The following is a 27,613-nucleotide window of genomic DNA, read 5'->3' as shown; positions in this document are numbered from 1 at the left end:
CACGAAGAGACGCTTAATACAAGTGAACGCAGCTCTCCCGCGAGAAATAATCCGAGCGCTCGGCAGCTCCTATCGATGAGCGCCGGCGTCGCGTCTTGATGAGCGTCGCCCGAGTCACGTCCACAACACGCTGCGGTCTGCACACATCTTGACTTTATTGTGCTATACATAGTAGTGTATCTCATCATCGTTATTATTATTATAATCATCATTATTATTATTCATGAATCAGTTGTCACCAGGGCTTAATTTCAGCCGGGTCGGTGGCCTGGAAATGATTTCCCGCACCCCGGCACACCATATTCAGTATACCACCTCTCGCTACAGGCTGTGGCCACCTGCTGCATCTACCAGCGACCCATAAAAGATTTCCCGCACCCCGGCACACCACACCCAGTATAACACCTCTCCCTACGGACTGTGGCTATTTGCGGCAGTCACGCGGCACCGGCTCCAGTCTACCAGCGACCTGGAAAACATGCGGAGAGAAATGAAGCCCTGGCTGTCGCGCCATTCGGTGTAAACGAACATCGACCGACGAGACGAGTTTTAATTATTGCACGCGAACGAGACGGCGACGAGAGGCACTCTGAGGGCCCGTGTTCTGCACGGCGACGAGCGGACGTGGTCTCGCTGCCACAACCAACACGCACGGCCCAATCTACACACACACACACAGACGGCCCAAAGCAGGGGCCGGTACCAAGCTAGGTGGAGAAACGTCGGTGGTATCGCGCGAGCGGTTCACAATCGCAAGTTTGCGAGTTGCAAATCCTAGCTGGTGGGTTTCCGCATGGTGGGGTTTGACTCGGCCCATCATTCCTTTGGGATGTGTTCGATAAAACGGGTACCGCTTTATTGGTGGAGACAACAGTGGGTCGTCCTATGTGAATAGACTCTCTCCACGCCCATAGAAAATGAGGAATGTCCACGTGGGCTCATCACGGGAACTAATCACCACTGCCTCTCAATGCTCGCTTGAGCAGGACATCGTTCTGACTAGGTAGCCTGGTGGAAGTGGACACGACTCCTGGTGGGGTAGGGGGGGGGTGTTTAATCCCCCCTCTCTCTGTAGTGGGGCGTGTGGGCCCATGCGGGCGGCCCGCGGGCCCCAGCCCGGTTGTGCCACTGGGGGGGGGGGGTACCAAACCGACTGTGGTGGGGGACACCTTGGTGGTGGTGCACACCGCCGATGATGGCCCGTTGGACAAGCACATCAACTCTTCCTCTGCTTTATTGTCACTCCACTGCTGGACAAGCGCCTCCACTCACCGTGGGGGATGGTATGGCCACACGGCAAAGCGATGGTGAGCGAAGGTTTGATGATGGTAATCGTTTGTTTTTGATATCACCTCCCCTGCAGACGCAAGGGAGGCTGGTGACTGTAAGGAGCACAGACGTTGGAGCACATCACAGTACAACAGTGAACTTTGCTGCACTGAACTCGGCCCACGCGCAATCTGCAGGTGGAGCCCTGCTTAGCTTTCAAGATCTGGCTAGATCGGGCATATTCATGGTCATTTGGTCCGATTGGCATACGTTTAGGAGGACCGATATCTTTATATGGCCAAAGGAAAGTTAATGTGATCGCCTACTCCACTGAGAAGTTTATGGGCCATGCATTGAGACCAGGCTTCAAGTATGTTCTGCTTAAACAGCTGAGATCTCGCGGGTCCAGGATAGGAGTATCGCCAGGTGCGTGAGAGTGACCCGGTGTGTCTCCGACACTTTGCCACCTCGGGTGAGAGTCGATGACGCTGCCACAACCTCCTCTGCCCTGGGCCCCTTGGGACGAGCGCTTGGGCCACGAAGCAGGGCAACGTACAGTGCGGCACACGTGTGGTCGTAGACACGTGGCCCTCACGGGAGTGGCCTTTCAGTTAAATCAAATTTCTAAAAGTAGGGGGGCGGGGGGGGGGGCCTCACAGTGCGATTTGTTGTGCTCCGTCCGTCGACGGAATGATTTGGCGTCTCTGCGTTGTTGTCGCTGTCCGCCGCGCTGGTGGTGCTGAATCGGACCGCGAGAGTGAGTGGCGCAGTGATCGAGGAGGTGGGAAGCGGCTCAGCCGCGTTCACAAAGCGAATCGTGCGCGCGTGTTTCTTCGTGGGGGGGTTTTTTTTTGTTTCACTCCGTTTCGTTAAATCGTGTTCAGCACCTCGCGGGAGGAGAGAACGGAAGCGATTACTGCTTTGGGCTGATTAGGGAGCCTCTCCGCGGGCTTCTATCTCTCTATATATACACACACACGCACACATTACGCAAATACAAAATCACACGTCTGTTTGAGGGTGCACCGGCGCTAAGTCAGACCAGCCCTTAGCCGTTCTAGAGGGATTGTAAATAGGCCCGCGTGTACGCTGGGCTGTGAACTGCAGAACATTCACGTTGTAATAAATAGCGACCGTGAGTGACGATGGACAGCAAACTACAGAGTCTAGACTCAAGGCGAGCCAATGGACGCGTTGCGTGAAACCGTCAAGAGGTTTTTGCGTGTATGTGTGTGACGTAGACGCACACGTGTGTGTGTGTGCGCGCGCAAGTGCCACGTGTGTGCGTGTCTCTGCGGTATCGCTCTCCGATGTACCCTCTAAACAGAGTTCCTCAAGAACAGCGGTTCTGAACCTTTACTGCAGCCTTGCACCCCTTTGGTTCTCAATCGTAAAAGATGTACAATGTCAATAAACACATGTAGGTTTGATGAAACAAAGTGAGTTTCGATTATTTACCTTCTAAAAAAACCGTCCATGTCTCGCACTCCCAGAAAGGGCATCTCGCACCTCCAGGGGGTGCGGGCACCACAGGTTAAGAACCACTGCTCAAGAAGCTCCTGGCACGTGGAGTGAAACGTCGGACGTCGTGCCGAACGACACGTGGCACGAACCCAGAAAGGTGTTTGGAGAGGGCTACGTGCGTACGTGGGTAGCGGTGGCGTGGTGGTTAGCGCACTGCGCTGCGAACGCGGCAGCCCGAAATCGTTTCCCGTGCACGACCAATAACAGTGGCGGATATTTAACCGGTCGTGGGTCTCCCCTAGGTCGACTCGGCCTTAAATTAGTACCTGGTCAGGTGTGTAAACATTAACACTACCTCCTTGTGTGCTGTGCAGGCCTTCATAGGTGCTCGCTAACAGCACTTGCTCCAACAGTGTTAAAGGCTATATGGGGGATCTTTGTCTATATATATATACGCAGAATGAAAGCACATTGCTATTTCTGGCATTATACAACAGCATTAGGACCTCCTGTGCAATACACCTGTGCTATCAGGTTCGGGCAGTAAGCACCTCTGCTGATTCCACACAGATCGTGTACGTGGGTGAGCGTCGATCCATCGGAGATGAAGTTCTTGGTCGCGGTCAGCGCGGCGTTCCTGCAGTCCAAGTGCCGGAGACGCCGCCACGGCCTTTATTTGCCACTGAACCCAGCACACCACATCCAGTATCCCTCTCCCGCTATGACTGTGGCTACGACTATTCACGCACCACCTACTCTAGACTAAAAAATACAATTCTGTGAGGAATGAAGCTGTGAGCATTGTGGGGATTTCCTAAACGGATTTTTCCAGATGTTGACTTCAGTCTCTCAAAGGTGCTTCGACTTACAGGGAGAGAGAGAGAGAGAGGGGAAGGGAGGGAGACACACGAGGCGACTTCAACTGCGGGCTCTTCCTGAACGCGTGTCCACACGTCATCACCGAGCCACAACTCCGGCAACTTCTCCCCGATCTCTCGCTGCGGTTCGGCTCCAACGCCACACACCCGGATCGGGTGGCCCTGATGGGGGTGGCCCTGATGGGGGTGGCCCTGATGGGCGTGGCCCTGTTGGGTGGCCCTGTTGGGTGGCCCTGATGGGGGTGGCCCTGTTGGGTGGCCCTGTCTCGCCACGATGGGTAGCGCAGCGTCCCCCCCCCCCCCCTCTCCCTCCTCCCGCTCGTGGTGTTGTCTCCGGGCCACTGTGGGAGCAGTCGAGTCGTGGTGCACGCACGCCGTGAGCACGTTGCGCCCGATCGTCAGTCAGTCCACCGCGGGCTCGCCGTGTCTGCAAGATACGGGAGGGGAGAGCAGGAAGGCTTATTGTGAATGTTATCATCATCATCATCATTCTACTTGTTTACCCAATAAAGCATCCAGGAGGGGTCCTGCCAGGTTTTCGCAGTAGGGGGCGATGTTGCTGCTGCTGCTGCTGTCTTAGTAATCTCCAATTGAGTGAATTGCAAGTGACTATTTTTTTAATAATGGGATATTTTTCTTCAATTACAATTAAATGTTATGGTATTTAAGCTACGGGAGGAAACTGGAGGAAACCCATGCAGACAAAGGAGAGATACACAAACTGCACACACTCATTCAAACTCTGCACGAACAGGGAGAGAGCACACACAAACGTATATATGTGTATGCACGATGAACTTCTTTCGTACCGTACGTAGCCAACCGTGCTAATCGGAGGAGCGGGGAATAGGACAACACATTAAACGCACAAAGCAGTTCTAAAGAAATTAGTTTCCAATCTTGATTTAAAAGTGCATAGCTCCAGCGAGCTTCCAAATATCGGAATGAAGAGCGTTCCAGACGGCCGCAGAAGCGCATCAGAAAGCGCCGCGTGTGATGCAGCGACTGCCGTAGTTGTGGACGCAGGTTGGCGGCTTCGTATCGCAGCGCAAGTGGACGTGGCACGCACACGAGCGAAGCGCGGGTCACGCGGCGGCGAGTTGGCGACGACTACGCAAGCCCCACGTCTGGTGGAGGGACAACATTGGGAGCCCGTCACGGGTTTGTGATGTTTCCCGTAGCGAGAGCGGCGGGCGTTGCTCGTCGCGGGATCTCTGCGGGGTTTTTTCATTATTGACGACTTGCAGCAGAGCACACGGCAGATGCCTTGGCAGTGCGACTCACGACCTCCGCTTGGTACCAAGATCCAGGATGGTCACGGCTATGCGCCGCTTCTCGGTGGCTGCCCCAACAGTCTGGAACGCAATCCCACGTTCGCAGCATCACCTCAATCGTTTCCTTCAAGAGACACTTAAAAACTCACCTCTACAACCACGCTTTCGAGTGACTCTGAGCTTGGCTCCGCGTCTCTGAGTTGCGGCCGTTACGTCCGCAAATTTGCGCGCGTTATAAATTGCATTTTTATTATTATTATTTGACGAAGCAGCATCGGACGGTCGCGAACAACAACAACAAAAATCCCTGAAATCTTCCTGGGAAGGCGGCGGTGGCGAGGGCAGCGGCAGCAGCTGAGCCGCGCTGCTCCTCGCGAGAATCTCGAGCTTTAGAAGCTTTTGCTCCCTGAAGGCGTTTGCGTGCCAGCAATTACGAAAAATGCGGTGTGCGTGCATGCCTGTGTGTGTATGCCTGTGTGTGTGCGTGCCTGTTTCCGTGCTTGTGTGTGCATGCCTGTGTGTGAGTTTGTGGGTGTGTGCATGCCTGTGTGTGCGCGCTTGTGTGCGTGAGTGCCTGTGTGTAGGGTGGAGCTGTTGCGTCATGATTAGTGTGCTGTGTTCACCTGCGTGTGTTTATGTGCGTGTGTGTGTACCTGTGTGTTGGGGAGCGGTTTGGGAGCGGTTAGCACGCTGCGCTATGAACCCGGCAATCCGAGTTCGGTTCCCACTCACGGCCAACATCAGTGACGATTATCTGAACCGGTCATGGGCCTTCCCTAGGTCGACTCAGTCTTAATGAGTACCTGGTGCGGTGTGTAAACATCGCCACTGGGGAGACAAAGGCGGTCGGGCGTGGTGTTGGCCACCCCACCCCCTTGTTCGCTGTGTCAGCCTTGATAGGTGCTCGTTAGCAGCACTTGCCTCAACAGTCTGAGCAGGCTATACGGGGGATCTTTGTCTTTGTGTGTGTCGGGGGGGGGGGGTTTGCGTGTCTTGAGGAGCGGTGGCCTAGTGGTTAGGGCACTGCGCCGCCAACCCGGCGACCCGAGTTCAATTCCCGGCCACTCATGCGCTGCCCATGCCTTGATAGGCGCTCGCTGACAGTGCCTGCTCCAACACAAACAGTTTAAAGCAACGAAGGGTCACCTCTGTGCGCACCTGTGCACCGAACGCGCCGGAAAACGTTAAGCAAAAAAAAAACGGCAGCTGTGCCAATTTACTGCCGGAATAAATGTAGCGAACCCACGGCAGGTGCACCGCGATGGGCCGGGCCGCCCTCGTTTGCGAAGGAGAAGCCGGAGAGGAATCTGCTGCATTATAAAGCAACTTTTATTGGCGCGTTCGTGCGAGTGGGGGGGGGGGGGCCTCTAACACGCTCCGCGAAATTAACACGCGCTCCGGCGGCGGCGTGTCTGTGAGAGGCTAAGTAATTAAGTTTTAAGGTGAACGGTCTTCAAGGTCGTCCGAGTGGGTGTGCGTTTCTCTCTCTGCACGGGACAGCAGAGCATCTCTCACCGAGAAGGGGAGGGATGGATGGAAAGGGTGGGGGCTGGGGCCGGGTGGGGGGGGGATTGGGCTTAAGCCGCGTGGTCAGGGCGTTAGCAAACATCGGGACCCCCAAGCAACTCAAGGGGCCTTGGAGATTTATAGGAGAAATTATGGGTGCATTAAATATCGGGGGGGGGGGGGGGGGATTCCCAAGTCCTAATAAACATAACGAGATAATTATCCCGAGGCCAATTAATCTCTCCCATCTCTATCTTGTCTTCATTTCTCTTCTGTCATCTCACTACCTCATCAACAACTTGTCGATGTCTGCTGGAGGCCAGGATGATTTGGGATGACCGCGGCTCTGAGGGCCCTCACTAGGACGTCAGGACCAAAACTTCATTTCCATGGACCCTCCCAAACCCCACCCCCCACCACCAGGATATACGTTTCTGGAACTCAGCCCTGGATAGCTCCGACTGAAACAGATCCCTGGTCAGAACAATGTAAAATTAAACTAGCAACTTAAAAAAAAAATTACCAGGTAAGACTCACTGAGTTATTATAACTCTTTGTTAGAAACGACCTGGCCACAAATGATATCCCGATTACGGGGCTTATCACGTGAACATGCATAGGAGCCAAATCCACGACACGCAAACTCCAAATATACAGCAGGCGTCAGCGTTGGGCTCAAACCCACGACCTCCTGTGCACCAGGCAAGGGAGTTAACATCTCGCCACCGTGTAACCATGGACGAGGACGAACACAGAATGGGGCCTAAATATATATATATGAGGCCGACCCAGATAAATATGTATATATAAATTCAGATTTATTTAGGTGTTCAAAACTGTTTACTGAGAATGTAAACAAAACTCGCAGCTAAGTCTGACACGATCCGTAGATATTATCGACTTGCGGCTATTGAACCGCCACGTTGGGCTGCAGTGCACCGTGAATTATTTTTGTCGTTGGCGCGCGCGGCACGATCGTGTTCAACGCCCCGGCAATTGCTACAAGTGCATTGCAACGCCGTCGTGAGGATTGATTCACTCCTGTTTGTTGACCTTACGATCATTGCAATATTGGCTACTCCATCATTTGCATTGATGGCATTGAGCCCCAAGTGTAATTATCTCTTTTAAAATATAAATTAATATATTTTTTTGTATCTTTCCAGCCGTTGGCCAAACCCACGGGAGCCACGTGGTGCTTCGGCGTCCGAGCGGAACGGACGACTGAATGGCTGATAAAAATAATAATCAGATTGGACGACACTGCAGTGTTAGTGGTGCACAAGCACAGTTTGGTCGTACATGTTATGTATATCGTACATCGTACGTATATCGTTTATTGTTAAATTTGAATCACAGTTCCTATGATCACTGCTACATTGTTTTTATCGCTTTATTTTGGTGATTTTGAAAACGTTTTGGTTTAGCCATGTTTGTTTGTTGTAGTGCAGAGTTAGCTTGATAACTTTAATCTAAATTGTCTGATGGTTGTTATTGTTTGACTTGCATCCCACTGGGATTTTTGCACACAGCGTTGAAATGCGGTGTTTTTCTGGAAGACTTTGCTGTTTTTTCCTGGATTTTTCTGTTGCGTGCAGTCACTTTCAGATGTTTCTTGTCCATGTTTTTGTTTTGTTGCGGTTGCACCCGAGTCAAGAGCCGCATGGCTCGGAGGGTTATACCTAGTAAATGAAACTGAAAACTGAAACCCCTGCACTCGTTCATCAATGACATTGTGGCCTTAGTGTATACATCTGCTTTGAAGATGGGCCATTGGATTTATGATAATACAAAGCAAATGTATTGTTAACCCTAGTGCAAATTGATGCCACATCTCTGATGGTCAGTCGCTAAGAGGATGGCATCACGAGTATCGGCAGGGCGTGATGTGCGCCTTGTCCTCCCCACACTCCTCGCCCTCTGCGGGACTGAGCTGGAATCCAGCGGTCCCCGGTTCGATCTCCCAGCGCGGCAGTTGAAACAATGGGGGCAAAGTTTCCTAAATCCCCCTGCCTCGGTCCAACCAGCAGTGTGAATGGGTCCACCGCAGGGAGTCCTTCGTGAGGCCGCGCATGGTGAGGTGAAGTGCGGGCACTCCCACCTCTCTCAACACGTCTGACCCCCGTGCAGAGGGGCTCTCTCTAGAGCTCCCTCATGCGGGGAGGCCCTTCCGGCAGCAGTGGCTCGATCAGGAACTTGCGGAGCTGCACCGTCGCCTTTCACCTGTTTCCGTGACGTTTAAGACCCCACGTGGAGGCGAGGGACTTTTAACAAATCCGCGTTTTGTTTCCCTCCCGCCTCTGACAATGATGACGCAAACAGACGTAAATAATGGATTTGTCTTGCCTGCTAAGAGTGTTTTCGTTCGGGTCAGGTGGATTATTTTTGTGGAGGCGCCTGTTGGATCGCGTCGCGTCTCTTCCGCTCGCTCGCCCACACGCCGGGGGCTTCAAGTAGCTAAAAGGGGGCCCGCGGATTCAGAAAAAAATATATATCGATGTGAGCGTGCCAAAAGTCAGCTAAATGTCAGAGCCCCGTGTATTTTTAACAAGTTGCTACATCTCTGTCTCTTATTTGTAACTCTTCAGTCACCTCACCAGTTCAAATATTGAAAGTTAAAAGTAACATGAAGCCAGAGTGATTTCTGACTCGAATGAGCATTCCGCCGTTGGTGCTCAACTCCTGTTTAGAGCCCTGAACCAGTGGTGGGAAAATTCCGCGTTTCCGAATTTGGTGGGGGCGAGTCTCAATATATCAAGCATGGGTGACTTCCCCACTTTATTGACCCCCCACCCAAGGAAGCGATGATGGGCCGAGTCAACCGCTTGCTCTACCGCTGGAGCCACCGGCCGGTCAATTGAAAAGTGGGGGACCAAAAAATACATAATTTGCTCAGCCCCCGACCCTGAATGTGTGTGGTGTGCGTGGAGGGTGAAGCGAATGGAGGATCGAGCGCGTGGAGAGGGGGTTGTATGGTCACCGCGGTGTTTCTCGTCTTTGCGACTCAGCGTCGTCGTCCAAAACCGTCCCCGTTATTCCTCCGCCTCTCGCGTTAACGACGTCGTCGTTGGACCGTCGCCTGAGACCGTAGCAGTCGACTTTGTGACCACAGCGCTGCACCAACGATGGATGTCGTTGTTCACAGGGGCTTCAGTTGGTACGGAATCGAGCACCCGGGTGCGGGTTTGCGATGGGTTTGGGGACACGGTTATCATCAGCATTAGGGCTCGGGTCAGTGTTAGGATTGGGGTTAGAACCGGGGTGAGTGTGTTACAAACACGATTACCGTATTGTGCGCATTTAGATGCGCTTCTGTGGCCGTCTGGAACGCTCTTCCTTCCGATATTAGGAAGCCACTGGAGCTACGCACTTTCAAATCATCATCTAGATCGACAAATTCACTTTTTTAGAACCATTTGTTGTGTTTAGTTTGTCATTCCCCCGCACCTCCGATTAGCGCGGTTGGCTATGTACGGTGCCAAAGAAGTTCAACACAGCGATATGCTTAGAACCGGCGCCGGCGTTAGCCGTAGGTGCCGTGCTCCGCCGCCGAACCGGCACTCACCACGCCTGCGACGCCGCAGCGTCCTGCGCCGAGCAGCCCGGCGCCGTCGTCACCGCGGAGCGCGGCTGCGTCAAAAGCAGCGCCGTGGCCGTCGTGGGCACGGGCAGCGGCACCACCGACGGCGCCGGCATCGGGGGCGCGGCCACCGGCACCGCCGAGTACGACGCCGAGACCGACGCCGAGACCGACGGCGCCCCGGACGGCGTCGCCCCGCCCTTGCCGGGCCCCGCGGGGCCGAGCGCCGGCGAGCCCGCAGCGGCCGCGTTGGCCTGCGCCGAGCCGGGGCAGCCGGGCCCCCAGAGGCACTGCAGGCCGCAGCGCGCCAGGTAGACGCGGCACAGCTCGTAGTTGGTGGTGCAGTAGAAGAGCAGGTCGACGGCCACGAGGGTGATCATCAGCAGGCCGTAGATCCACACGCCGATGAGGCCGCCGTAGTTGCTGTGGCGGGGGAGGGGAAGAGACGGTGGGGAGGAGAGGCGGGGGCGAGATCGTCCCGTGCGTTAGCTCTGGGCCGACTCTGTTCGTTTGTAGAGGTGGGGGGCAGGGTTCATGATAAATCTCGCAGGGAGGATCTTATCCAAGTGAAGTGTTCGCGTGGAATTCTGTTGTTGCCCTGTAGGTAACCGGCCACATCGATCACAGGGCTATGCCCAAAGACCTGGCGGTACAATACCAACGGTAATTGATGAGGCCTTTCAGCCAACGTGGCCAACGTGGTGATGTTATACCACGCACGTGCGACGTCGTGATATGACATCACGCGTGTGACGATATCACGTGTAGTGATGTCATTTCACGACGTCGCGCGTCACGTGGAAAGGGGATGGCTCCGAAAGTTAACTGGCAAACGTTTGACAGCGCGACAGAATCCAAGTTTACACTATGAGATCTCTTTTACCAGTGGCAAAATATAATGGTAGGTTTTTACCCTTTTAACTGGTACAAAACTGACACCTTTATTCAAGGCATCATGTTTGCAATGACCACAACACAAGTAGTCAATAAAGCAAACAAAAAGAAGCAACTCTGATAAGGATAATAATATGCACTGTCCTTGAAGTTGATTGGCCCACACCCGAGACAGCAATCAACTTCAAGGACAGTGCATATTATTATCCTTATCAGAGTTGCTTCTTTTTGTTTGCTTTATTGACTACTTGTGTTGTGGTCATTGCAAACATGATGCCTTGAATAAAGGTGTCAGTTTTGTACCAGTTAAATGGGTAAAAACCTACCATTAGAATCCAAGTTGTCAATTTGAACCGAATAGGCCCCGTTACTATTAAGCGCAAACACAACACACACACACTTGAGATGCCAGCTGCAGCAGGTGTCACCTCGTCGTATTTATTTTGTACACTCATCCAGGGCGTGCTGCAATTTAAACCGGGTCACTTATTTCCATACCCGGCACACCACGTCCACCATTCCCCCAGTTCCTTCTCTACGCTGCCTCTGGGCCTACTCCAGTCTACGAGCGACCCCCCCCCAGAAGATTTACAGCGATAAATTAAGCCCCGCCGATGCAATCGATAGTCCAAACGTTCCGTACACAAATCAACGGCGCTTGCTCCAGGAATAAAACAAAAACCGCGCAAATTCTCAACGGAGTGATTGATGAAATCCACGTGGGCAGCTTCCACTTTTCCTCCCCGTGCACACCTCCCTCGAGCACGATCGGCTACGTACGGTGCCAAAGAAGTTCAACGTATATACGGAAGGTCCCCACGACGCAGGGCCCCGACTCACTTGTGCCCGTAGGCCACGGCGTCGGCGGTGAGGTTGATGGCCATGACGTGCTGGAACTCGCTCTCGTTGCAGCAGTACTTGAGCGTGGCGTTGCTGCGCCGGCAGCAGTAGAGACGCGCCTTGTCGTCGGAGAGACGCGGGCAGTGGAAGCCCGGGTGGTACTTGTCCACGTGGTCCGTGTACGGCTCGCACACGCGGTGGTACGCGCCCAGCCCTGCGCGCGTTACCGAGGCGGGAGTTGGGGATAGGGGGGACCTCGTTAATGTCACGCGCCTGAAATTCCGCATGTCCGGTATTTGCAGTTGGGTCCGTGTGTCGTATTGGCCGACTTTTCGTTTTTTTATCTCTATTCTCATCTGAAGGAGGCTCCTGGCACGTGTGTCGAAACCTCGGACCTCGTGCCGAATCGTCGCGCACAGCAGCACGATGGCAACAACGCCCCCAACGCAGTGGGGGCTCCTCGCGAGCGAACCGTGATTTGGTTGCCGCGGCGCTTGTGTGGGACCATGAAGGGCACGTGCTCGGTGTACGGTCACCACCCGTCCCTTCCCCAGCCCTTCCCACCAAACGCCCCCCCCCCTCCCCACGCGCCATCCGCGCGTCTCCCCGCCGCGGCTGAACCGCGCGGCCCTCACCTCCGACGATCAAAGCGCAAAGCAGGGCCGTTGCCACGGTGACGGCGCTGGCCAGGCCCCTCGTCATGGTGAGGTCAGGCGTCGGGGTCGGAGGACATCACAGCCGCACGTCCGTCCGCGCCCGAACGCGTCGCTGCCGCCGCCACCTCCTCCTCCGTGTGGCCACCGCGCTGAAATGGGAACGGTTCAGTTGGCGCGAAGCCACCAATTACTGGGTGCCGCGTGCACCGAGCGCGATGTGGAACTCGGAACGAAGCGGGGACGGACGGCTCGCGTCCCGCCTCCACCCTTGCCTCCCTCTGCTGCCCCCCCCGCCCGCCACCACAACGCCCCACCCCAACACCACCCCCGTTTCGCTCGCTGGCAATCTGGATTCGTCTGTTGACGCACAATTGGGATGGCATTGAGAGTTTGTAAATAGGAGCACGCGGCCGCGAGAACGTACACCCCAGGTCCGTGACATATCACGTGGGCCCCGCTGGTGGACGGGACACGTAACTCGAGGGGGGGGCGATGGCCGACGGTCGGAACGCACGCGGCGTCCGAGAGGGAACGTCCGACGGCGAGATGGAGCGATGAAAGCGGCGCGTGTGAGCCGGTGCCATGTGGATTGTTACACCGCAGAAACGTGAGGGGCGGCGGGGGCGGCGGCTCGGTGTGGAGGCCTTCGTCCAGCAGTGGATTGTCCACGGCTGATGATGATGATTACGAATAAGAATTTAAATCGCTCGGCGTTACGAGGTTGAAATGTATCCCAGGGGAAACTGCCTCGCCTTCGAGATTGCTTCCACGTCGCCGTCTGCCGGGGTTCGCGGGTCGCTGACGCATCACGCGTAGCTGTGCTGGGGGCCCCAGTGGCGCGTTTCTGAACTCGCACAAAGCCCTCGGGGGGGGGGGGGGGAAGGGGGGGCGGGCGGGGGCGTCTACCTCGATGGCCAACGGAGCTCCGTGACGGCCAGCGCAGGGGGCGAGCGGCTGGGTACGGCGTGCGAGCGTCGGCACTCCAAGTACCGAGCAGGGAGTCGGACCCCACGAGTGGCCGCCACCGAGCGTCGCGGCGGGCTATTTGAACAAATCCCGGGCTACTCCTAGGATGACTCGGCCTTAAACGAGTTCCTGGTGCGGTGTGTGAAAACGTTGGCATTTGGGGAGTCAAAGGTTGTGGCTCATGGCCACACCGTCACCTCGTGTACCTTGCTGGCCTTCAAAGGTGCTCGCTAAAAGCACTTGCCTGCACAGCCTACGCAGTTCCTTTGTCTTTGTGCGCGCGTGCGTACACATTTTGCACAATGGGATGGGGCTGTGCGTTGGAAACGTTCAGTAATAGCGACTGAAGGACGGTCCGTGTATCCGCGTGTGCGCGTGTGCGTGTGTGTGTGCGCATGCGATAAACTCGACGTTTTTCCAATTTCCTCTGAAATTGAATTGAATGCTGCGCGCATGCAGCAACAGATCGCGAGAAACGTCACCGCGTCGCCTCTCCCCCCCCCACCCACTCCCCCGTGCATGGGGGAGGGAACCGCAGAGAGACGATGACTCTCCGTGGCCGCACACACACACGCACCTGCGCAACACACACACACGCGCTACGCATCACGCGTCGCCCGTCAGCACCCACACCTGGGCCCACACCTGAGCTCTTGGCTCCCGCGGCTCGCGATGGAAAGGTCGGCGAGTTAAAATCGTGATCGCAGGCATCCACCACTCGGCCCATCATCCCTCCTGGGGCCGATAAAACGTTGTACCGCTTTTTTACGTGTTCAACGGCGGGTATCCGATTGGCAGGCTCACTCCTGCCACGGGATTGTGGAATTTCCTGCATTGGCTCGGGGTCACTGGGGCAGAGAATCACTTCCATTGGGTTCGGGTTAGGATTAGAGATGGGGTTTGGGAAGGAATGGGGTTAAGATTTAGGGTTAACGGTTAGGGAAGAGGTTAGGCACAAGGTTAGGAGTCGGCAATATATTTGTAGTGAGGGATAGGGTTATGGATCCAGTCAGAGACGGGGTCTGGGCTCTGTATCGGTTTAAGATCTAGCGTTGGGGGATAGGGATTTGGTCAACTTAAAGGATGGTGTTAGGGTTGGGGTCGGTGATGGAACGATTTGGACACGGCCCTCTCATTTCCGCGGCGCCAGCGCTGCAGTGGAAAGGCCGACTCGGCGACTCCACTCTTCCCTCGTCGGCAAAATGAATTACTTTGTGTAACACGGAGGTGATCCATTTACAGATACTCCGCTGACTTGTATTGACCCTTTTGCAGCAGGTGATTAAATAATGTGACGGCTGTGTCAGCCAGCGTGGATAGGGATGGAGTAAGAGGACGTGGTAAGCGTTTATGGGTTTAATGGGAGACGCATAGAGGTTTTGAAAATGTATAATGTAGTTTCCCCCATAATTTATGCACACTTTCATTGGGTATCAATAAATGGATCACTTTGTATATCCTGAATTTATCTTATTTATTGCTGTGTTGTTTTATTACCACTGGGTGATACAACACTATGATTTGCTCGTCAGCCTTGTTGCCATTAATTTAGTTAACCTTTTGGAAGGTTGCGAGTCGTTCAAATCGCGATTCCGGGATCGGCTCGGCCCACCATCCCCTCTGGGGGTCGATAAAATACATACCATTTTTTCGGGAAGTCAACAGTTTTTGTCCTTATCGAGAGCGACTATCGCTCCCTGCCATAGGAACGTGGAACTTGCACCACTGGCTCCGGGCAGGAGATGAGCAACGCCCAATTATCACCTCCTCTGTAGGTTTGAGCTGAGAGATTTCCTCTTCCTTTTTGAGATGTAACCTCTGTGGTGTCGCGCGATTTCTCTCGCTCAACGTCGGACCTGGTCGCCTATGGCTGTCTCTGTAGCCCAGGGCCTCCTTGAAAAATGAGACCTCTCATCTCTGTGGATTGTCGCAACGCTTGAACGCTGCGGGATGTCGGTTCGACAGAATCGATGTGAAGGAGGCTATTTGGACCGGCGTGTCGATATTTCCTTCCTCTCAGTGGCGGGGAACACAAAAAAAGAAAGGGCCACGTTATAATTTTTATTAACCCATTTCTCCGTGTAATAAGTTCACTGGGGAGCGGCGGTGCAGCGGTTAGCGCACTGCGCTACGAACCCGTCAACCTGCGTTCATTTAAGATGGTCACCGCATCGCGCGCTTTCGGATGTGCTTCTGTGACCGTCTGGAACGCTCTTCCTTCCGATATCAGGAAGCCACTGGAGCTACGCACTTTTAAATCATCATCTAGATTTAAAGATAATTTCTTTAGAATATATTTTTGTGTTCAGTTTGTTGTCCCTGCTCTGCACCTCCGATTAGCAAAGTTGGCTACGTACGGTGCGAAAGAAGTTCAACACATATACATTTCCCGGCCACAGCTGATATCAGTGGAGAGCAATATATGAACCTGTCCTGGGTCCGCCCCCCCACCCCTCTCTCTCCCTCACCATGATGAACCCACATTGACCCAGCATGGCGAGGCATGGTCAGACAAGTATCCATGATTTAAATTTCGATTTAAAACTTTCGTGACTGCAGGGTTCATCTTCTTGGTTCTTTCGGTAAAGTCACGTAGAAGGGAAGTAATAAAATAATGAAAATAAAACATAATAAATCATTCAGACGCTGTCTCCCCAACAGACCTGGTCTTTACCTGAGGACGGCTGCTTGCGTTGTGGCCGAAACGTCGTGAGAATTATTTTATTATGTTTAATTTTTATTATTTTATTACTTCCCTTCTACGTGACTTTACCGAAAGAACCAATAAGAAGTATCCATGACTGTCACGGCTATGGGAGGCCCTCATCCAGCGGTCTCGTGACAAAGGAGGCTGTAAATTTAAATTCTCTCAAGAAATCTCCCACGTTACACTTCATCGTCAGTGGAAAAATCTTCATCCCCAGGGCTCAATATCAGCCAAATCTGTCCGGATCGGTGAACACATTATCTTACACAGCACACCACTTCAAGTATGCCTATTGCTGTAATGGCTGGGCCTACTATTAGCCACGTGACCCGATTAAATATTTAGTGAGAAACTTTGCACTCGATCTATATAGAGACATATAACATACTCGCATAAAGTTCCAAAGACTCGCACAGAGACCCATAGAAATACACAGACGCTAATAGACTTGCATAGAGACACATGACTCGTAACATGTACACGGGGCTTAATTCATAATAAAGGTTTTTGGGTTAGATCGCGTTATTTATAAATGTGTCATAACCCTCCACCACCCGACACGGCCAAACAGTAAAAAATGTGTCACGTTGACTAAAGACAAAAAGTTCACTACTTTAGCCCACCGGTGTGTTGAAGCGTGAATCCACAGCATTTACAGTTTTTGAGTAGTACGACGTTTCGCTGGTAATTACATCCAGCATCATCCGGCAATTCTTTAGAATTCTGGCGGTGGAGGGTTACGACACATTTATAAATAACGCGATCTAACCCAAAAACCTTTATTATGAATAATATTGGTCGCGAAAGCCTACGTGTTAAACGGGGCTTAATCTCAGCTGCATCTGTCCAAATACAAACGCAAAGAGCTCCTCGCCCCAGCTGCTCGCTTTGCACCGGGCTCTCTAGCCGGCTCGGCTGCCCACAATATGTCTGCACCCGGCACGGCACGTCCAAGACGGCTCTTGCTACAACGTCCGCGGTTGCTAATCGTGACGACGCGCCGCCTGCATACCGCGGTCTACCAGCGGACCCGATCTTTACAAATATTTGGTGCGAAATAAAGCCCCGCTCTAAACGAAGCGTCAACATCAAAGCCGCGTCCCCGCGAGCGCGCGATAATCGAGTCTGGCTGCGCTGCCCTGGGGAGGGGGTGAGGCCGCTGCCGTTAATTGAAGGAGTCGGCAGGAAGGGGCCGGGGGAGAGTGCGGCTGACGCTGCGACTCGCGAAGAATATCGCACGAATCTCTGGCACGTGAACGTCGAGATGCAAACGGTGAATTGCTTCCCAGTCGGCTTGCATTCTTTTGTTTTATACCCCCCCGCCCCCCGCCCTCTCCTTCACTGGTGAGAGGAGTGGGGCTCAGGGCAGGCTCACTTCACGGCCGGCGGTCGGGATTAACGACGGAGTGGCGGCGCCAAGGGAGGAGGGAATAAGCTCCAGAGACGGACGTGCTCCGTGGAGATGGAGCGATTTGAAATCCGCGCGCATGCAGAGATGGGGCTGGGGCCCTTTTATTACATCATCGTAGGATCGTGAAAGGATAGTGGGCAGCTCGGAAAGGGGGTGGCGGGCCTTCATCCAGCAGTGGATTGATCATGGCTACTGATGCTGATGACAATGATGAAGGGTGATCGGTAATTGTGTTTTGTTTGTTCCCCCCTACCCCCCCCTTGCTAATTTCCATTCGCGACAAGTTGTGCGCATGGCGATTTGAGGGCAAAACTGTCCAAGACAAACAAAAAAAAGCCACCGCTGCTACCATGGCACGGCTGGATAGTCTCGGTGGTAGACTGGAGCACGTGGCACGTGGCACGTGACCTAATAGCAGCCGGACACAGACGTGGAGGTATACTGGATGCAGTGTACCGGGCGCGCACATACTCTCCGGGTCGTCGACGCGGATTGACCCGGCTAAAATTGAGCCCTGGGGACTGCTCGACTTTAAGAGGCGGAGCGGAGGGTTTTGCTCGTCCGTTGGGAGATGGCAGCTTGTGCAGCGCTGTGAACCCGAGTGTCTCTGGGTCACGTGTCGCCACGATATATACATGTCTCGCGAGCCACATGTCAGTGAGTCACGTGGTCTCGCAAAGCCACGTGATCCATGAAGCATACATCCTCAAGCAGCCACGTGTCTCTCGTGTGTCCCACGAGGCGCGCGTCACCGTCAGCAACGCATCTCCACGAGGCGACCCTGTGCTGCATCTCGCTCGACACCAGTGGCAGGGACGTACGACGTTGCCCACCCATCTCCATTCTCCATGGCAAAGCGAAAATAACAATCTAAATAATAGAGATAAAGAAATCGCCTGAACAAAATTAAATATGCTTGACTTTCATGCCGTTACAAATGACAGGGCACTGGCGGATGAATTTTGGCAACTTGCAAGCCATGTAATATTCATGAATTCGCGGTTGGCGGGCCATGCGTTCGGGCTGCCGGCGGGTTGATTAAGTGTGGCTCCTCTCAGCCCTCGAATGGGTTTTTTACTCCGAGCCCTGACGGTCTCACTGGCACAGCTTCCGCGTGCACGCGAGCGGCGGCTGAGCCCTTGAGATCCGACGGTCGTAAACGGCGCGCGCCGCCACTCTGCCACGTGCCAGGTGTTTTATTTCCCTTTCCGTAAACGGTAGAGCGGATGAAATAAAGTGCGAAAGGATGGAATTACTCGGAAACAATTTCGGTGTCGCACAGATTTTAGACGACTCTACAACTGAACTATGCTTCATTTTACCAGGAAAGGCCCACTGAGCGATGTAACTCCGTTTCAGAAGCGAGCTGGTCACAAATGATAGCTCACACGAAGTGGCGTATCAAAATATATAGCAGCCAAATACTCTAAACGCGTGTTTCTAAATGTGGAGGGAAAAACCGGAGGGCCCGGATAAAAATACACGCGACCACGGGGAGAACAGGCATCAGGGTCGGGATCAAACTCGCGACGTCCTGTATACCAGGCTAGGAAGTTAACATCTCACCACCATGGTAGAATGAGCAGTGCTGAGTCCCTGGTGAGCCCAGCGAGCTGAATTGCAGAGAGATTTCCGAATGGACTCTACGTCTTGGGGTGTGGAACCGATGGCACAACCTGGATGACAAAATCTGGAGAAAAACCACGACAATTTTTCCGTCTGGAAAGGACGGGAGTTTGAGTGGAAGAAGTGCTCCGGTGTGCCCCCTTGTGGCTGATGGACGCACCTCCCTTCTCTACGGGATAGAGTGTTGCCCCCTTGCACGTGTGGGGTTTCTCCGGCTGCTAAGGCTTTCTCCCGCGCGTGTAACCACTCACTGATTGTCTGAACATATCATCTCAATACATAGAGGACCGCAGAGCCTGGGCAATCGTTGGCAGCGACGGCTCTCCACCGCCACCTGGCTCCTGCTGCTGCCCTCCCTGCTCGTCCGTGGATCCTCAACAATCGCGAGAAGTGCGATTTGCATGAACGACGACGACTCTGAAGATAAAAAGTAAACGTGATTAGTGGTATTTTATGACGGGGGGGGGGGGCGGTGGTGTTGGGTGCAGCGGTTGATGTTTCATCGCTCGCACGACACGGAATTGTCTCGTGGCGGCGTGGGAGAGCGTAGGCCACTGGGGGAGACAAAGGCGGCCGGGTGCGATACCGGCCACACCGTGCCGGTGCTAACGTCGCTCGCCCCAGCCGGGTGACACAGGCAACACGGTGTGGGGCCTCCGTCCCATTTCTGCGTCCTGCTGGCGCCTGCTTTAAAATATATAAATATATAAATGGACGGTGCGCCACGTGCGGTGGAAATTGAATCGGATAAAATCCGTCTCTTAAGCCAATTGTGAAAATGACGGATTTTTATTATTGGATTTCAGTGGAGTGAAACACCCTCGGACTGCGCGGGTTCTATTACCCTGTGTTGATCACCCACAGTGCAGCCACGGTGGGCGAGCCGTCACCAGGCAGCAGCCACTGCCATTGCAGCGCGAGTGGTATACTGGATGTGGTGTGTGGGGTGCAGACATGTTTAGTTTGAGGCTGACCCGGGCACATCGCCCGGGTGAGAAGTGAGCAGCTGTCGGGAGCTCGTTGCGTTTCTAATTGGACACGATTGGTGCCTGCGCTGTGTTTGCATATCCTTCGTGCGTTTGTATTTTGAACGAAATTGTATTTTTGGGGGTCAGTGGCACCATAAAATATAACGTTGCACACGGCACACAACATCCAATGTTACTCCCTCGCTGCGTCTGTCCCGTGTCTAGACCCACTGCCGTCTACCAGGCACCCACGGAGTATTTCTGCACCTGGAGCACAACGCATCTCGAATGCCCATGTGGCTCCTGCCTCTAGAACATCCCCAGTCCCCCAGCGACCTGGAAAATACAAAGCGAGAAATGAATTTCCCGCAATGCGATGCCACCCGTCCTGAGCGCGTGTGTCTCGAAAAATGGGACCCTTTATCCATCACCAGAGCACGAGGCCGATCGATTAATGGGCTGTTTCCGTGTTGAGAGCCAGGTTGAGCAGGGATGTTTGCTGACCTTTGACCCCCCTACCCGCTCCAAGCAGAATTGGGCCTGGTTAGTGGCTGCATGGGAGACCACCATGCATAACAGGTTGAGATCGGCCGTTCGGCTACATGGTGGGCCGCAGAGAGCAGTGCGGCATTAGCGCGTTGTTGTACTGCACTTGTATGTTCCCTGCGTGAAGGCGATTGTCCGGTTGAGATGTTGTGCCCTTGGCACTGGACGCGTCGTCTTTCCGGGGTCCATAAGGTACTGACCCGGCGGGGCGAACCCCACTGTGCGGGCTCCCCCGACGCCTTCAAACTTAAGCGGAAGTCTTACATCTGACACCGTGACGTCGAAGTGCGGAGCCCCCTAAAGCACGGGGACCGGGGCGGTCGCCCCATTTTGCCATACCCTAGGGGACGGCTCTGGGGACAGCTGCCGATGAGCAAATCTCACTCGGGCCAGCGATGTTTCAAGTCTGGCGCCAGAGCGCACAGGCAGCTTCTCGTGAGTCCGTCTTCTGGTGGAGGCGATGCGATGGGGGAGGGGGGGGGGGCAAGGTGAAGTATGGCCACTCGGGGCCGAGTTGGCCCCAAGCCACGTGGGAGTTCCTCCGGCGCGGACACTGGAAGGGCGACGCGTGCCAGCACGCAGATTGCGGCGTCTGGGTTTGAGCGGCGTTAGCCGGGGAAGAGGAGCAAGAGAAATGATCTCGTATCTCAGTAATCACATTGCTCGCACCGAGTAATTAATGGGCTCCGTAATGGATTCCACGTTAATAAACATCCACGCACGTGACCCCTGCCGAGTGAGTGCGGGGCGGTGTCCAGTTCCGTCGGTCACCCCGAGCCAAAAATGCACCGGTGCTCCACTCCTTGCTTACAGCCCCTGCAGAGCCCGTGGTGGAAATTCCGCATTCCTATGCCGGGTGGGGGGAGGGGGACGAATTTATCCTTAGGTAAACCACTGTTGGATTCCAAACTAGGTGGTGCTCATTTTATTAACCCCGGAGGGATGATGAGCCGCTCGCCCTACCACCGAGCTATGGGGGCCAAGTGTGCGAACATTTCACAATTGCAGCACGACTGTCGGAGCACCACAGAGGCCTTCATCCAGCAGTGTATTGCGCAAAGTGGCTTGTATACGATCACTACATCACCGTCGTTAACGTACGCGGCACCGTACGCACGGAAGCGACCTTCGAGCCGGCCGTGCCTCGCTCTCCGTCGATATCCCCTCCGCTCTGACGGCGACACTTAAATAACGAGATTACATTTGGCGAGCGACAGTGCCAAGGGCACGACGTCTCGGACGAGACGAGGGGGGGGGGGGCGTCGCCAGCCGTAGGGGGTTGTTCCTCCGGCATCTGTCAACGTCGCCCGGACGTCGCTGCACGTGACAACGGCTCGACGGTCAAAACAATTAAAAAAAACTCCCTCGGCCCCGGTGGAGATGGGAGTGGTTTTTTTTTTTGCGCCCATCTTTGTCGGAGCGACCAGATGACGATCGCAAGCGGCGCTGGGCCTCTCGCTGACTTCTCGGCCGGGTTGTGGGCACGCTGCAGTAGGTGGCACGGCGCCGAGTCCTGCAGTAGCCACCGCCGCAGAGAGGGGGTATACTGGATGTGGTGTGCCGTAGTGCAAGCATTGTTTTCATTTTTTTTCCAGACGCCGACTCGGCTGGTCGTAAGTGGAAATATTTGTCGAAGTCGACTGGACGGATCATCCTTCTGCGATCCATAAGATACTGACCGATCACTGCTGAGTGAGCAGTCGTCGCCGTTTAATTACAATGGCTTCTACCACAGCAATGTGGAAATTCCACTGCTCGAGACGAGTGCAACCCCAATCGTGTGATTTGGGGAGACGCCCATGGGGATATTCACCTGCCCGGCCCCTCGCCACGAAGGAATGGCGGAGAAGTACGAGGGAGGGCTGTGACCGGATAGAGAGGCCCAAGAAGCTCCAAGGAAGGCCAGGAAGGATTGAGGAGGATCGAGAGTACCGAAGGGTCAGGGACGACCACAAAGGAGCGGAGAGGCCTAAGAAGGATCAAGAAGCACTGGGAATGACCAGAGAGGAACATGCAAGGGCCAGTGCAGGCAGTGAAGGCCTGGCGAGAACTGTGGACATCCATGACTCTACTGTGAAGGGCCAGGAGGGATTGTTCTGCCCCCACCCCCTGCCCACCTCCTCCCACCCCACTGATCCCGGCCCATTACCGTCAGCGGTGCTGCCCCGAAATATCGCGGCGGCAGCGGCCCCCGGCACTCAAACCGCCACCGCTCGCTCGCTCACGTGGCACGGCAGGCCGATGTCACAGTGGGTGCCGTGGCGATGCCACCGCCAGCCGGGAGCCGGCGGGCGGTGGAGCGACGCCCACACCCGACGTGGTCCCCTCCGCCCAGCGCGGCGGCTCGCGACGCAGATGCGGGGATGAGGTGAAAGGGCGGCGCGGCGGTGAACGCGAACGCCATACGAGGCCGCCCACCTCAGTTGGATTCCCGGCCACGGCTAGCATCTGGCAGCCCTCCACCCCTTTCATCAAACTAACACTGACCAGCGTGATGAAGCATGGTCACACATCCCGACTGATATGGTGCGAGTAGGACTTCATCCATAAGTGCATTGGCAAAGGGGATGTCAAGTATTGTCAAGATAGGCGATTGGCACAATCGTAGTTCAGCGATTGGTGAGATGTCAATATCAACTATAACCTACCGACCCGTGTCAATCCACTGCTGTATAAATAACTCCCCAGCTGTCGGTCATGGGTGTCGTATGACCATACCTCATCACGATAGCGCGCTAACCACCGCGCCACCGCTCCACCCAACGATTCGCCAAAATAGATTCGGCGTTGTAAATCGGTGCTCGCGCGGATAGATGGGAATTCTAGGGGCTTCGATATAAGTTGATAATTCAGATGGATGGATGGATTTTAAGATAAGGGGGGAGGTTAAAAGCCAAGATGAAATCGATAGCTATTTAGGTTGTTGAGAGAGAGAAATAAATTCGATGTGTTGGTAATCAGGAGGAGAGAGTCCGTCGAGAGAAGGCCGTCTCGCACGGGCATCGTAAAACATCTCTCGCCGTCCGTAAACAAGGACACTATCACTGCCACCAGCACCGAGGCGTCGTTTCACTCCGACAACAAATCGCCCCCTGATCACGGCGTATGCACGTTGCGTGTGTGTGTGTAGATGTGTGTGTGTGTAGATGTGTGTGTGTGTAGATGTGTGTGTGTGTGTGTAGATGTGTGTGTGTGTGTGGATGTGTGTGTGTGTAGATGTGTGTGTGTGTGTAGATGTGTGTGTGTGTGTAGATGTGTGTGTGTAGATGTTTTTATGTAGATGTGTGTGTATTCTTTGGGTCTTTCGGCAAAACCACATAGACAGGTTCAAAGAAAATAACAAAAATAACAAAAAACTACGACGTTTCGATCACAGCACAAGCGATCGTCAGGATGATCACAATATAAGCGATCGTCAGGATGACGATCGCTTGTTTTTGTGATCGAAACGTTGTAGTTTTTTTATTGTGATCTAAACGTCGTCGTTTTTTGTTATTTGCTTTGAACCTATCTACGTGACTTTACCGAAAGACCCAAACAATACGAATTACTGCAGTCATGAAAGCTTTTAGTCAAGATTTAGATGTATGTGTGCGTAGTGTAGCAGTTTGCGCGCTGCGCTACGAACCCAGTGACCCGAGTTCGATTCCTGCTCACGGCCAACACCCAGTGACGATTATCTGAACCGGTTCTGGGCCTCAAACGAGTACCTGGTGCGGTGTGTAAACATCGCCACTGGGGGCTCAAAGACGTGTGGGCGCGGTGCTGGCCACGGGCCCGTTCGTGTGCCGTGCAGGCCTTAATCGGTGCTACTCGCTCACAGCCCTTGCCCAAAAGTCCGTTCTGACCATATGGGGGGATCTTTGTCGTCTTGTGTATAATACTAATCACGTAAATCCCATTGTCAATCTACTGCTGGATGAAGGCTTCCCCACACCGCTGGGGTGATTGAACCATACTTCACCACGTGTGTACAGAACGCACGTTGAACTTCTTTCGCGCCGTACAATTGGAGGTGTGCGTCGGCGCGCGCGCCCTGGCACGCTAACCGCTTCGCCAACGCTCCACCCCCACGCGTAGAACCCCGCGTGTTGTCTGCGTCCTCTGGAAGCTGGGAAATTACCCCGGGCGAGGCATCGCGAGGCTGTGACAGCCGTCGCGGGCGGCCTCGATTTGGAGCGCCGTAAAGTGCCCGACTCTCACCGGCGCGCTCCCTCTGCCGCGTGCGCCCCCTCCCCTCCCCGCCCCCCCCGGGTAACGAATCGCGTTCGCCATCTCCTAACGTGATTTGCAGAGGTTCCAAACGCGCTCGCGAGAAGTATAAATGAAAAAAGACATCCGAGCAGTTGAATAGTAACGAGGAATCGGTGTCGGTGTATTCGGAGCGTGCGGCTCGGTGACTGGCCACCAACCCCCTCGTGTGCCGCGCCGGCCTTCATAGGCGCTGCTCGCTAACAGCACTTGCCCCGACAGTCTGTTAAGGCTATACGGGGAGGGAGGATATTTGTCTTTGTGGCTTGACGATGAGTAATGGTGGCGTAGCGGTGAAACTGCACAGGAGATCGCGTACCAGAAGGGCCCAGACTCCGGGCTGCCAAGAGGGGGGGGGGAGGCATTAGGCATGAGGGCCTCAAATCCTTTCCTTGTACCGTACCCGGGGCACATGCCAACCACACATTACACCATGGGCTGCAGTGTTAATCACTCTGGCTCACGCACAGAGCCAGACACAGGGTGCCCAACGGTTCGGTAATAATTCAGGAGACTTACAAAGCCAGCCTCAGGCTATCAAGGAGATCAGTGTTAATTTAAGAGGCCCACAGAGCCAAACTAAGGCTACCCAAGGGGTTCAGTGTTAATTCAAGAGGCCCACAGAGCCAGACAATCGCTCCCCAATGGTTAAGTTGACGTCGTAGATGTTGGGGGTGCAGGTGGGGCACATTGCACTGCGCCTACGGGCCAGAGGGACCCAGATGCCCCGGGCTACGTTGAGTGGGGGGAGGGGTGTGGTTTTATGGGGGGGCGGGGGAGGAATTTAGCTGGGGGGTCCCATATCTTTCCTGGCACCGGGACCCGTGCCAACCACGCCACTGAACCCCGGGCTCGCGTGGTACCTGTGCTGTCCGCGCGCGTGGCGCGACCTTGCCTAAAGACGGGGAGAGTGACGTGAAAATGCTCGATCCGAGCCTTTGTCTATCCACTGGTGCATGAAGGCCTCCCCGTAACATGTTGCTTGTCTACTTTGTCTGAGCATACTTCGCCACGCTGGTCAGCGCGGGTTCGTGTGAAAGGCGGGGCGAGTTGGGGGGGGGTGCTTCAGATATCACTCGCCACCGACGTTCGCCTCGGCACGGGATCACAATTGGAACTCGCTAACCGCTGCGCCACCGCTCCCTCCGGCCAACGTGGATATTATTATTATCAGCACCACCGAGTAGGCTGACGCGGATTGTGTAACAGCAGGTGCCCTGGCAGCAGCAGCAGCAGCTGCTCTGTACTGCACGCGCCGCGCTAATTGGAGAGTCGGGCGGTGCGGTGACCCCGCAGGGGCTCACGACGAATCGGCGACACGGGGAGAGGTTCTCTTTGAACCCGGAGCGAGCGCGAGACGTGGGGGCCGCGTGGCCCGCTCGTGTGTGGGAGCCGACACGAGGCCTACGCGGTAACCCGATCCTTAACCGTATCCGCCCAACCCCGATAGTCATAACCCTCGCCTCAACCCTGTGAGCCTATAACTCTACCCCTAACTACAATCTTAACCCGAGTCCTAAACGTGATGACCCTGTAAGCCTAGCCCTACCTCGAAACCCAGTTTAAATCCTGACCCCAACTCTACACTGAACTTTGACCATAATCATCACCATTACCCGAGCACTGACTGTGATCCCAATGCTAGACCGAGCCCTGACCCACAACCACAAATCTACAAAGACGACGGCCACTGCATCGCGCGCTTTCAGATGCGCTTCTGTGGCCGTCTGGGACGCCCTTCCTTCCGATATTAGGAAGCCACTGTAGCTCTGCACTTTTAAATCGCCACCATCTCGAGTGAAAACTCGTTTCTTTAAAACTGCAGTTTGTGTTTTAGTTTCGTCGTCTTTCCCCCGCACCTCCGATTAGGCTGCGTACGGTGCGAAAGAAGTTCAACATACGTACATACAACACACGCAACAAACATACAACATGCATACACACAACATACATACTACACACATACATGCTACGTCCGTGTACCCCTAACCGCGGCGCCACCCAGCCCTACACTCACCCCAACGCAGCAATCTCCGCAGCGTTCAGAGCGCGTTCGCTCGCTCGCTCGCTGCCTGCCACGGGCGCGATAATCAGCACCAACAACAACTAAACAACCGAACAACAGCAACGTTACCGGTAGCAGTGTCATCGGCAGCGGCGGTGCAATCCACCTTCAGCGATGCACGCAGCTGGATCGCTGAGCGGTCGTGTGGCTGGGAAAGCTCACTAGTTAACTAACTTTGTAATTAGTTAACTAACTTGGTAACTAGTTAACTAACTTGGTCACTGTCTGGTTGTCTGACTTGTGGGTAGCTGTCTGGCTTGCTAGCTGAGACGCTAACTTGGTGACTGGCGGTTTGGTTTCTGGCGTGCTCGCCGGGCCGCTCGTTCGGTTGGCGTCTTCTCTGTGTCTGTCTGGACAGCCGAGGCGTCTTCTCTGTGCGTGTCCGGACAGCCGAGGTATCTGGCTCACACTCTCCCTGCGGCTGCCGGCTCGGCTGCGCTGAGCCGCCGGCCGCACGCGCGGGGCGATGAGACGCGTCGCGACCTTCCCCGCCCGAGACTCCGCCGCTTCCTACTGCCGAGCCTTGGAGAGGAGGGGGGGGGGGCTGTGGGGGCAGGCTCACCACGGGGCCGGAATGTAAACAGATGAGATTCCAGCAGGGCTGGCGAAGAGACACTGAGGGGGAGGGGTGGGGAGAGGAGGGGTGGGGGGCACTGCATTCGCCCTCGCAGGACGAGGCGCGCGACGAGGTTTTTTTTGCTGTCGTCGTTAA

The 27,613-nt window shown here is 54.7% G+C and overlaps 1 protein-coding gene across 1 annotated transcript; it reads right to left on the bottom strand.

Annotated features, from left to right (window-relative positions):
- Window positions 1-136: 136 nt before the first annotated feature.
- SHISAL1 (shisa like 1) lies at window positions 137-27,401 on the bottom strand. The gene is made up of 5 exons (XM_078597154.1): window positions 26,971-27,401; window positions 12,341-12,510; window positions 11,706-11,919; window positions 9,957-10,394; window positions 137-4,038 (listed from the first exon to the last, which is right to left on the bottom strand). Coding segments are annotated over exons 2-5 (720 nt in total). The 5' UTR covers window positions 12,408-12,510; window positions 26,971-27,401; the 3' UTR covers window positions 137-4,037.
- Between the last annotated feature and the right edge of the window lie 212 nt (window positions 27,402-27,613).

This window comes from Lampetra planeri, chromosome 8 (assembly GCF_965212315.1).
Source record: "Lampetra planeri chromosome 8, kcLamPlan1.2.h2, whole genome shotgun sequence".
Lineage (NCBI taxonomy): Eukaryota > Metazoa > Chordata > Hyperoartia > Petromyzontiformes > Petromyzontidae > Lampetra > Lampetra planeri.
Note: the sequence above shows the minus strand (reverse complement) of the source record. Positions and strands in the feature narration are given on the sequence as shown.